At 41.4% G+C, this 12,060-nt stretch overlaps 1 protein-coding gene across 1 annotated transcript; it reads left to right on the plus strand.

The window, feature by feature from the left end:
- The first annotated feature begins 10,467 nt into the window (after positions 1 to 10,467).
- LOC128061543 (actin-related protein 3-like) lies at positions 10,468 to 11,895 on the plus strand. The gene has a single exon (XM_052653912.1). It carries the CDS (start codon positions 10,476 to 10,478, stop codon positions 11,730 to 11,732), a length of 1,257 nt encoding a protein of 418 aa, XP_052509872.1. The 5' UTR covers positions 10,468 to 10,475; the 3' UTR covers positions 11,733 to 11,895.
- Positions 11,896 to 12,060: the final 165 nt, after the last annotated feature.

Below are 12,060 nucleotides of genomic sequence, written 5' to 3' on the forward strand. Positions count from 1 at the left end.
CACTCATCTCACGTGCTAGTAAAGTAATGCTCAAAATTCTCCAAGCCAGTCTTGAGCAATACCTGAACTGTGAACTTCCTGACATTCAAGCTGGTTTTAGAAAAGGCAGAGGAACCAGAGAGCAAATTGCCAACATCTGCCAGATTTTGGAAAAAGCAAGAGAGTTCCAGAAAAACATCTATTTCTGCTTTATTGACTATGCCAAAGCCTTTGACTGTGTGGATCACAGTAAACTGGAAAATTCTAAGAGATGGGAATACCAGACCACCTAATCTGCCTCTTGAGAAACCTATATGCAGGTCAGGAAGCAACAGTTAGAACTGGACATGGAACAACAGACTGGTTCCAAATAGGAAAAGGAGTACATCAAGGCTGTATGTTGTCACCCTGCTTATTTAACTTATATGCAGAGTACATCATGAGAAACACTGGGCTGGAAGAAGCACAAGCTGGAATCAAGATTGCTGGGAGAAATATCAATAACCTCAGATATGCAGATGACACCACCTTTATGGCAGAAAGTGAAGAGGACCTAAAAAGCCTCTTGATGAAAGTGAAAGAGGAGAGTGAAAAAGTTGGCTTAAAGCTCAACATTCAGAAAACGAAGATCATGGCATCTAGTCCCATCACTTCATGCAAAATAGATGGGGAAACAGTGGAAACAGTGTCAGACTTTATTTTTTTGGGCCCCAAAATCACTGCAGATGGTGACTGCAGCCATGAAATTAAAAGACGCTTACTCCTTGGAAGAAAAGTTATGACCAACTTAGATAGCATCTTGAAAAGCAAAGACATTACTTTGCCAACAAAGGTCCATCTAGTCAAGGCTATGGTTTTTCCAGTGGTCATGTATGGATGTGAGAAAGCTGAGCACTGAAGAATTGATGCTTTTGCACTGTGGTGTTGGAGAAGACTCTTGAGAGTCCCTTGGACTGCAAGGAGATCCAACCCGTCCATTCTGAAGGAGATCAGCCCTGGGATTTCTTTGGAAGGAATGATGCTAAAGCTGAAACTCCAGTACTTTGGCCACCTCATGCGAAGAGTTGACTCATTGGAAAAGACTCTGATGCTGGGAGGTATTGGGGGCAGGAGGAGAAGGGGACGACAGAGGATGAGCTGGCTGGATGGCATCACTGACTCAATAGACATGAGTCTGAGTGAACTCCAGGAGTTGGTGATGGACAGGGAGGCCTGGCATGCTGAATTCATAGGGTCGCGAAGAGTCGGACATGACTGAGTGACTGAACTGAACTGAAATGTAATTGTTCAGATTGAAATCCATGATTCCACATGCCTTTAATCATTAAATCTGTATATATGTGTATATATACACACACACACACACATATATATATATGACTAGATGTAATTGTCTGTTTAGATTAAATTCCACTATTTAGAATCATTTATAAAGAATCTGGGAAAAATATTAATTCCAGATGGGATCCTCCCAAGCCTTTTTGGATATTACATGGTCACAGACTCCACCACTTGGTATATGATCTAGGAATATACCATATTAAAACAATGAGGAAAGCAATTAAAATACAGCCTTTAAAATATGCTGCTTAATTTTTTAAATTTTAATATATCATTAATTTCTTATTAAAAAATCCAATGTGTACATGTTTGTCTTCCCCACAACTAATGAAAACTCCACACTACAGTTGGAGTTTGAGATTTGATTGGATATAATTGAGTTTCTCTGCCATGCATAATCACCACGGGAGAGGATACTGACAGTTTTATCACTCTCAATTCTCTTCTAAATTATGCAAATGCTATTGGTTCTTTTAAATAGTCCTCTGCATCATCCCTTACAAATTGCTTAGAAACCCAAGACTGATTAACCACCAGGATGAGTGAATATACTGGGAATGGCATTAGTTAACCATTATGCTCAGCTGCTTCTCAATTAGCCCAAGATAGACTCCAGCCCACTCAGCTGTGCAGCCCTGGATACGTTCCTTAATTGCTCTATGCTTCATTTTCCTCATCTGTAACGTGGGAATGGTAATAATAGTGTCCACTATACGGGACTGTTATGAGGATTAAATATGTTAATATTTGTAGAACACTTAGTAAAAAGCCTTGCACACTAGATGTAGACTGTTATCTAGTTCAGGTAGCTTTAATATTCTGCCTTCTGTTTTCTGTACCCATATGACTCCCACCCTATCCCCATGTTCCTCAGAATCCTCAAGAGTCGAGTCATATTCTACCTCAAAGTAAGATTTAATGATGTCATTAAAATGTGAATGTCCAGGTAGGCTACACCTATGTGTCCTTTCATGGTGAATGTGGATTTAAAGAAAGAATTTAAAAATTATTCTCTAATGTATAACTAACTGTTTCAAGAGAGGTAGTAGAGGAGCTGGGTTCACAGGTGCAACTTTTCAGCATGTCTTAAACTACATCATAAAGCAACTATTTAATACCAATTACAAGGTCCCTAAAAGTGCAAAGGTTGGAGGCAGGAAGGTCAATATCTACCACTCATATAAATCAATAGTATCTTTTAGTAGGATCAAAATATACAGGAAAAACTTCCTGTGAAGTAAATCTGCCATTTCTAACACACAGTGAAATCCAAAAGACCCAACACAAACACAGCCTTTCTTGGGACCAGTGCCCTAACAAACAGACCGGGATGATTCTTCCCAAAAGACATACCTATACTACAAAAGACCAAGCTGTTTCTAACACACACAGGAAAAAAATAAAAATGGACAAACAAATAATCCATGCTCACCTGCTTACCTGCTCACCTGAGCTGTAATTCCTCAAAACCTCAGTCTCATTGGATAACAGCTGACCTACAAGAAAGCAAAATCTTTCCTCCTTTCCTCACACTTACTTAGTCCTGCATTCTCTTAAGGAACAGACAGGCAGTGAAGATTATCTGGGAACCCCCATGTCAAATGCTCTTCCTGCATACAGTTGGGTAAGAGGCACATTAAAAGATGCTCATCATTGCTAATTATTAGAGAAATGCAAATCAAAACTACAGAAGTATCACCTCAAACTAGTCAGAACGCACATCATTAAAAAGTCTACAAATAACAGACAGTGGAGAAGCTGTGGAGAAAAGGGAACGTTTCTACACTGTTGGTGGGAAGGTAAATGGGTACAGCCACTGTGGAAAACTGTAAGGAGGTGTAGGGAAAGAGCAAATTAACCAAGATGGCAGTGATCAGGCTCTCTCGCCCCATGGCCTGTTGCATTGGCCCCACATTTTGTAAATACATGGTTATGTAACAGCTAAGATCACTTATAGCATTGCACATGCATGTTACGATGTACCTGCTTGGCCAGACATCTTTCGTTCTGTAAATATATATAAGCTCTACCTGAAAAGCCCTTGAGGCTGCATTATGGCTGTGTCCACTGGGTCAGCTTCAAGAGAATACAGCCAGCATAGCTGCTGCTGCTATAGCTGTTGTGCCAGCCTGGAGACAATAAACATGTCTGCAGTTCCCACGATTCCTCAAGTTTTCTTCCAGCTTCCCCACATGTGCCTTATCTAGCCTGGGTACAGTGAACAGTGTGAACAGAAAGACAGGAGGTTCCTCAAAAAGCTAAAAATAAAATTGCCATATGATCCAGCAATCCCACCTCTGGACATACGTCTGGGAGAAACCATAATCCAAAAAGATACGTGCACCCTTATATTCATAGCAGCACTACTCACAATAGCCAAGACATGGAAACAACCTAAATCAATGAACTGGTAAAAAATTAATTGATAAAGACATAATATCCATATACAGTGGAATACTACTTGGTCATTAAAAAGAACAAAATAATGCCATTGCAGCAACATGGATGAACCTAGAGATTATCATACTACATCAAGTAAGTCAGAAAGGGAAAGACAAATAGCATATGATATCACTTACATGTGGAATATAAAATAAGACACAGATGAACACATCTGCAGAACAAAAACAGATTCCCAGACATAGGGAGCAGACGTGTGGCTGCCAGTGGGGTGGGGGGTGCAGGAGGGATGGACTGGGGGTTTGTAATTAGAAGATCAAGCTATTATATTTAGGATGGCTAAACAACTAAGGTGCTACTATATAGCACAGGGAATTATATTCAATATCTTGTGATAAACCATAGTGGAAAAGAAAATTTTAAAAATGTGTGTGTGTATATATATATAAAACAATCATTTTGTGGTACAGTAGAAATTAACATCATTATAAATCAAGTATTTTTCAAAAACATAAATTTTACAAAAAGAAAAAGTTCTGTTCTTAGTCACTTAAATTCGTTTACATCTCAGTTAAAATAAATAAGCTAACCCTGAAAATTATACCTCCCTTAAAATATCTGCCCTATCTCTCTTTAGCCATCATGGCTATGTTTCAAAAAATTACTTTCCTCATGGTTTCTACTTGTTAAATTCTAGCTCACTGAACTCTGGATTCCTTTCCCAGTACTATAGTCACACTGCGTCCACCAAGTGCCTAAGTTTATCGCTCAGACTATAGGGACCTGTTTCTGGTCTTACCTCATGGACCTCTGCAGTACTGATACACTGTGGTCATTCATTTGATTGCTGAAAACCCTTCACTTCTTTACCATCTGCAAGTTCACATTTTCCTCCTTTTCCCTCCTTTGGTAGCTTTTCCTGAGACTGCCTTATGTATTTCTTTCTCAAACCATTCCTTAAAAGTCAGTGTTCCCCAGGTACCTTCCTGTGCTCTTTTTCCCTCTCCTGGGCTTCATCCCTGCCCATGGCTTCCATCACCCTCTCTGTGTGAACGAGGTCCACATGCCAGTCTTCACTGCAAGGACCAGATAAGGAAGGATCACCCCTACACTTTAGAGCTCACCAAATGACTCAGACTAGCATATCTGACACTGTTTACCTTGCCCCACATTGACCTTCTCATAGAAACTCCAGCAAAGACCATGGCCCCAGCCCCACCCCCAGGCCCCTGGCCCTTATGCTTCCTGACCAACACTGTGTCTGAGTCACTTTATGACAAGCAGGGACCTTGCCTCTATGGGACCTGTGAGTTCCTTACACTTATTATTTCCACATTTCATTCCCATTTCCTCCCATGGCCACATCTGACTTTATCATACCAAACGAACATTTATGTTCTTACAACACTGAGCAAGGTAAAAACATGGCATGACATGTTTTTTTAAAAAAATTCATTGGAATATAGTGGCTTTATAATGTTATTAGTTTGTGCTATAGAGCAAAGTGAATAAACTATATGTGTACACATATCCCCTCTTTTTTGGATTTACGTCCCATTTAGGTCACCACAGAGCACTGACTAGACTTCTCTGTGCTAAATAGTAGGTCCTTGTTGGTTATCTCAAACTCTCAATTTATCCCTCCTCACCATCCTTTCCCTTTGGTAGCATAAATTTTTCCCAATTTGTTATTATATTTCACACATAGTATCAATTGTGTATATATGTCAATTCCAGTCTCTGAATTCATCCCATCTGCCTCTTCCACATTCATTGCAGCACTATTCACAATACCCAGGACATGGAAGCAACCTAAATATCCATCAACAGAGAAGTGGATAAAATTGTGGAACATATATACCAAGGAATGTTACTCAGCCATAAAAAGGAACAAAATTGTGTCATTTACAGAATATTCATTGGAAGGACTGATGCTGAAGCTGAAACTCCAATACTTTGGCCACCTGATGCGAAGAACTGACTCACTGGAAAAGACCCTGCTGCTGGGAAAGATCGAGGGCAGGAGGAGAAGGGGATGACAGAGGATGAGATGGTTAGATGTCACCAGCAACTCAATGGACATGAGTTTGAGCAAGCTCCAGGAGTTGGTGATGGACAGGGAAGCCTGGCATGATGTATTCCTTGGGGTCACAAAGAGTTGGACATGACTGAGTGACTGAACTGAACTGAACAGAAATGTGGGTAGAGCCAGAGACTGTCACAAAGAGTGAAGCCAGAAAGAGAAAAACAAATATCATGTATTAGTGCATATATGTGGAATCTAGAATAATGGAACAGATAATCCTATTCGCAAAGCGGAGATAGAGGCATAGATGAAGAGAACAAAGATAAGGCACGACATGTTTTAAAAATACCACCTGGGCTGCTATCTACAGAGTACAGAAGACCACGGAGGGCAACAGGGAACAGACAACTAAAAGGCTCCCACAGGGATCAGGTTAAGAAGGAGGAAAGGATCAGCTGTTCAAAGACAGATGCAGAAAGACTGAGCTGCAAGAGGACTGAGAATTGACCAGACTTGGCAATATGCAGGTTATTAGAGAATTAGTAAACAGTAAGCTCAAGACGTGACAGCCTATATGAGAAATTTAAAAAAAAAGAAGAAGATACAAATGAACTCATTTACCAAACAGAAACAGGTTCACATACATAGAAAACAAACTTATACTATTAAAGGGGAAAGGTGGTGAGGACAGATAAACTAGGAATTTGAGATTAACATACACACACTACTATGTATAAAACAGATAACCAACAAGGACCTGTATAGCACAGGGAACTCGACTCAGTATTCTGTAATAACTTAAATGGGAAAAGAATTTGGAAAAGAATAGGTATATGTCTATGTGCAACTGAATCACTTTGCTATACACCTGAAACTATCACAACATTGTAAGTCAACTACAGTCCAAAATAAAATTTAAAAAAATTTTTAAAGTGACAGCAGAACTCTGATTATAGTAGTTTCAATAAAAACTGCAAGAAGAAAAACTATAGACAGTGGTTCAGCTAACTCTTACATTTTGCTCTGTGAGAGAGAGACAGAAGTTAGCTGGGGAGAGTTTTGGCTAAGGAGTGTTGTTTTTCAATGGGAGATGCTGATGGGAAAAATCCTGTGAAGAGGAAAGCAATAGCGACGCATGGCTGTGGAGGGAACGTTGCAGGAGCAAAGCAACCGAGACGACGAGGCTGGATGGAAACTAGAGCATGAACGGAGGGCTTAGCTTTGGCTGCAAGGCAGGACAGATCCACCCCAGCAACAAGAGGGGCGCTCGGGGTGGGGGTAGGCACAGGGGAGGTAGTGTAAAGGAGGATATGGACGCTTTCTTCAAATTGCTCCTAATACTTCAGTGAAGAAAGAAGACAGGTCATCAGCTGAATGTGAAGAAAGGGGAGACCATTCCAGACTTGAAGAGAAAGGAAAGCAGAACCAGGTATACTCTGAGTGTGGAGGTGCTGCCTCCTCGGAGTCCCAGAGAGCTGAGTGTTCCCAACACCACTTTCAGCAATCTCTGACTAGGAACCTGAAACCCGCTTAGGTGCACAATGCTACAAGTCAAGGTGGCTCCCCCTCCACCCACTGGCAAGCTAGAGTTTAATTATGTCTCAGTGCATCACTGGAATGAATCATCCAGACAGTAACATGAAGTCGTTAGGGGAATATGGTCTAACAGGATTGCAAGGAAGCACAGAGGGCTCACTTGAGGTTCACGGTCAAGAATTCAATGTGACAAAGTCAGCACAGGGTGTGTGTGTGTGTGTGTGTGTGTGTGTGTGTGTGTGTGTGTGTCTATGCATGTGTGCACACCTTTAAAGTCAGCACAGGGTGTGTGTGTGTGTGTGTGTGTGTGTGTGTGTGTGTGTGTGTGTGTCTATGCATGTGTGCACACCTTTCTCCAATCAGGTGATTGGAGAACTCTGGAAGGACTAATAATTGAGTGTGTGTGTGTGTGTGTGTGTCTATGCATGTGTGCACACCCTTCTCCAATCAGGTGATTGGAGAACTCTGGAAGGACTAATAATTGAGCCAGACCAGGGGCTTTGCTAGCATAAGAGAGGAAAAGGGAGCTGAGGAACTGACTGGGGGTTATCATGGTGGACCACAGGGCAGAGGTGGGAAGGAAGAAAAGAGATGAGAGAGACGCAAGGCAGGATGCAGAGAGGACAGCCTGCATCGGGTGGCAGTCCTGGTGCAGTCAAGTAGGGGAGGAGGACTCGGGTGCTAGAGCTGCCAGAATCCTAAGCCCTGGGATCCCATCCACTTTCTCTGTGTTAAGAAATCTTAGCCTGGTATATACAGAGCTCTCAGTGTATGTTTATTAAATGAAGGAGTAAATAAGTATCATGAAGACCAGGGTGCCGCAGTCTTTGTTGTAAATTATATAAATGTTCCCTGTGGCAAACACGGTGTCCATGACCCAGAACCTCTGAAGAATGGCTTGTTCCAACTACTGAGAACTACTGGGAGAAACTTTGGGGATGTCCTCAGCGACAGGGAGCCACCTCGCCCAGGGCCATACCCCGTCTGGGGCAGCGCACATCCAGCAAGTATTTGACACAGTATATAAAGGTCTGGGGCTTCCCTGGTGGCTCAGTGGTAAAGAATCCACCTGCCAAGCAGGAGACATGGGTTTGATTCCTGGGTCAGGAAGATCTGCTGGAGAAGGAAATGGCACCCCACTCTAGTACTCTTGTCTGGGAAATCCCATGGCCAGAGGAGCCTGGTGGGTTTACAGTTCATGGTCGCAAAAGAGCCAGACATGGCTAGCAAACAACATAAAGGTCTGACCACTTCACCCTTGGACAGAGTCCCTTGAACAGCACGGAGATAAAGTCAGTCAATCCTAAAGGAAATCAACCCTGAATATTCATTGGAAGGCCTGATGCTGAAGCTGAAACTCCAATGCTTTGGCCACCTGATACAAAGAACTGACTCACTGGAAAAGATGCTGGGAAAGATTGAGGGCAGGATGAGAGGGGATGACAGAGGATAAGATGGTTGGATGGCATCATCGACTCAATGGACATGAGTCTGAGCAAACTCTGGGAGATAGCGAAGGACAGGGAAGCCTGGTGTACTGCAGACCATGGGGTCGCAAGGAATGAGCAACTGAACAACTTCAGCCTTGATTTCCAGGAGTCACCGGAGAATCTTGTCTGGACTGCATGGCACCTCAGGTCCCCCTCTTGCACACAGGGCATCCTTCTCTCTTCCCCAGTGATGTGTCCCCAGGCAAGTCCCTAATGCATATCTGAGCACTGAACTGTCTCAGGGTCTGCTTCCTCTTACAGTATCTAATCTCATACCTTGCAACATAATAGAGAAAGTTATTTTCCTAAAATGAGAGCATGCATACACTGTAGCAATTTTAAGCCCCAAATTAGACCATGGTTAATCCATTTGACTCCTGTTTACATGTGCTGACATCCTGGATGATCAATTGATGCCTGTGGGATTACATTCATTCATTTTTTACTAAAACGTGAAAGAATAGGAAATAAGTTAAAAAAGTAGGGTTAGAAGGAATCTTAATGACAACATTTTTCTTCCAAATACTTTAGTTCATCTAATTGTTTCAATTTATCTTCTTGACTTTTTCGCTTCGAATAATGACATTGACTAAGCAGTGGAATTCACATTATGCAGTCATGTGCTGAGCCCATGCAATATTCTTTTTATTATTATCCACTTAAGAAATCTATTAGCTGTCTTTGAAATTCATAGCCAAAGGGCAATATAATCTGTTGATGGGTTTCCCCCCATTGCACAATCACTAAACATTCAGTGAATTTCTTAACCTCAGATCTTTATAAACTAGATTCTTGCTGTTGTTCACACAGTCGTGTCCAACTCTTTGTGACCCCATGGACTGCCCCATGCCAGGCTTCCTGTCCTTTACTATTTCCCAGAGTTTGCTCAAACTCCTGTCCATTGAATCGGTGATGCCATCCACCCATTTCATCCTCTGTCATTCCCTTCTCCTCCTGCCCGCCATCTTTCCCAGCATCAGGGTCTTTTCTAATGAGTCAGCTCTTTGCATCAGGGGCCAAACTATTGGAACTTTGGCATCAGATCAGTACTTCCAATGAATATTCAGGGTTGATCTCCTTTTTAGGAATTAAAAGAAGACCTCATATGACAATTACATCACAGGATAATTTTACTATGGCCTTCAAAGAAACAAATATTATTAATGAGTCAAATATTAAATACAGAGCCAGGTTTAATAAAATGATTTTTGGTAATATTTGACTGTTATTACAAGTGGTATCTGAAATTAATCCTGTGTTGAGATTAAGTTAGAGATTTTACCTTTGGCATGGTACAATTCCAAAGTGCAGAAATAATACTAATAGCTTTTTATTAAACTATACAAGTGGTTTTACACACAAGACAGATATTCTGTTAAAATGCATCAGTTTGGAAAATATTTTTACCAAAATGTTCTCCATATGGGCAAGCTACTGCAGAACAAGAACACAGAGAAGTTGAGTAAAACATGGGTTACAGAAGGACCAGACTTCTCTAAGCTTGAAGTGTGTGAAGCCAGACTTACAACTGGACCATGGAACATTCAGGAAGCAAAAGGACCTTGGAAATTAACTAGACCTGACATTTAGGATGCTGAGGCCACGACAAAGAGCTTGTTGGTGGCAAATACAACAACTAGATTCTAAACCATCACTGTCCATAGAAACATCATGCCAGACACAGATGTGAGGCGAGGAGGAAGATGGCAGGACGGCTGCCGGCCTGTGTGGTGGACTGTGGCACGGGGTATACAAAATTAGGATATGCTGGAAATACAGAACCACAGTTTATCATCCCTTCCTGTATTGCTATTAAGGAGTCAGCAAAAGTGGGAGATCAAGCTCAAAGGAGGGTGATGAAAGGTGTTGATGACCTAGACTTCTTCATTGGTGATGAAGCAATAGAAAAACCTACATATGCAACAAAGTGGCCAATCTGCCATGGTATAGTTGAAGATTGGGACTTGATGGAAAGGTTTATGGAGCAAGTGATCTTTAAATATTTAAGGGCAGAACCTGAAGATCATTATTTTCTTTTGACTGAACCTCCACTGAATACTCCAGAAAACAGGGAATATACTGCTGAAATAATGTTTGAGTCCTTCAATGTTCCTGGCTTGTACATTGCTGTACAGGCCGTTCTTGCCTTAGCTGCATCTTGGACCTCCAGACAAGTAGGAGAACGGACGTTGACCGGTACGGTAATAGACAGTGGAGACGGTGTCACTCATGTCATCCCTGTGGCTGAAGGGTATGTGATTGGCAGCTGTATTAAGCACATTCCAATCGCAGGACGAGATATAACATATTTTATTCAGCAATTGTTGAGAGACCGAGAAGTAGGAATTCCTCCAGAGCAATCCTTGGAAACTGCTAAGGCAGTGAAGGAGCGCTATAGTTATGTCTGCCCAGACTTAGTAAAAGAATTTAACAAGTATGATACAGATGGATCAAAGTGGATTAAACAGTATACTGGAATCAATGCTATTTCAAAGAAAGAGTTTTCCATTGATGTTGGATATGAGAGATTCTTGGGACCTGAAATCTTTTTTCATCCAGAGTTTGCTAACCCAGACTTTACCCAGCCTATCTCAGAAGTTGTAGATGAAGTAATTCAGAATTGTCCTATTGATGTCAGACGTCCTCTCTACAAGAATATTGTCCTCTCTGGAGGTTCAACCATGTTCAGGGACTTTGGACGTCGTTTGCAAAGAGATTTGAAAAGAACTGTAGATGCCAGGCTGAAATTAAGTGAGGAATTGAGTGGTGGTAGATTGAAGCCGAAACCTATTGATGTACAAGTCATTACACATCACATGCAACGATATGCAGTTTGGTTTGGAGGATCTATGCTGGCTTCCACACCTGAGTTCTACCAAGTATGCCACACCAAAAAGGATTATGAAGAAATTGGACCTAGCATTTGTCGTCGCAATCCAGTGTTTGGAGTCATGTCGTAAAATTGGCTTCATAGTTATTGGGGTTAGGGAGGTGGGGAAGAAATAGTCTTTCTGATTACCTGTTTTGTCTGGATGGCTGGTTTGAAACCTGACTTGAAATAATAAGACCAAACATTAATTATACAGGAATATTTTAATAAGTATATCAACATGCGAATGTAGAGGAGAGCCAAAATGATTAAGTGTTTTTCTTTAGATTGAATATTTGAATCTTACGTGTATCAAAAAGAAGTGGGTTTTAGTTCTTTCTGTGCCCTGGTATTTTGTATATTATTGAATTATCCAAGATTTGATGGGATTTATCAGTATGTAGATAGCTCTATAATGC

Source organism: Budorcas taxicolor, chromosome 16, assembly GCF_023091745.1.
Source record: "Budorcas taxicolor isolate Tak-1 chromosome 16, Takin1.1, whole genome shotgun sequence".
Classification (NCBI taxonomy): domain Eukaryota; kingdom Metazoa; phylum Chordata; class Mammalia; order Artiodactyla; family Bovidae; genus Budorcas; species Budorcas taxicolor.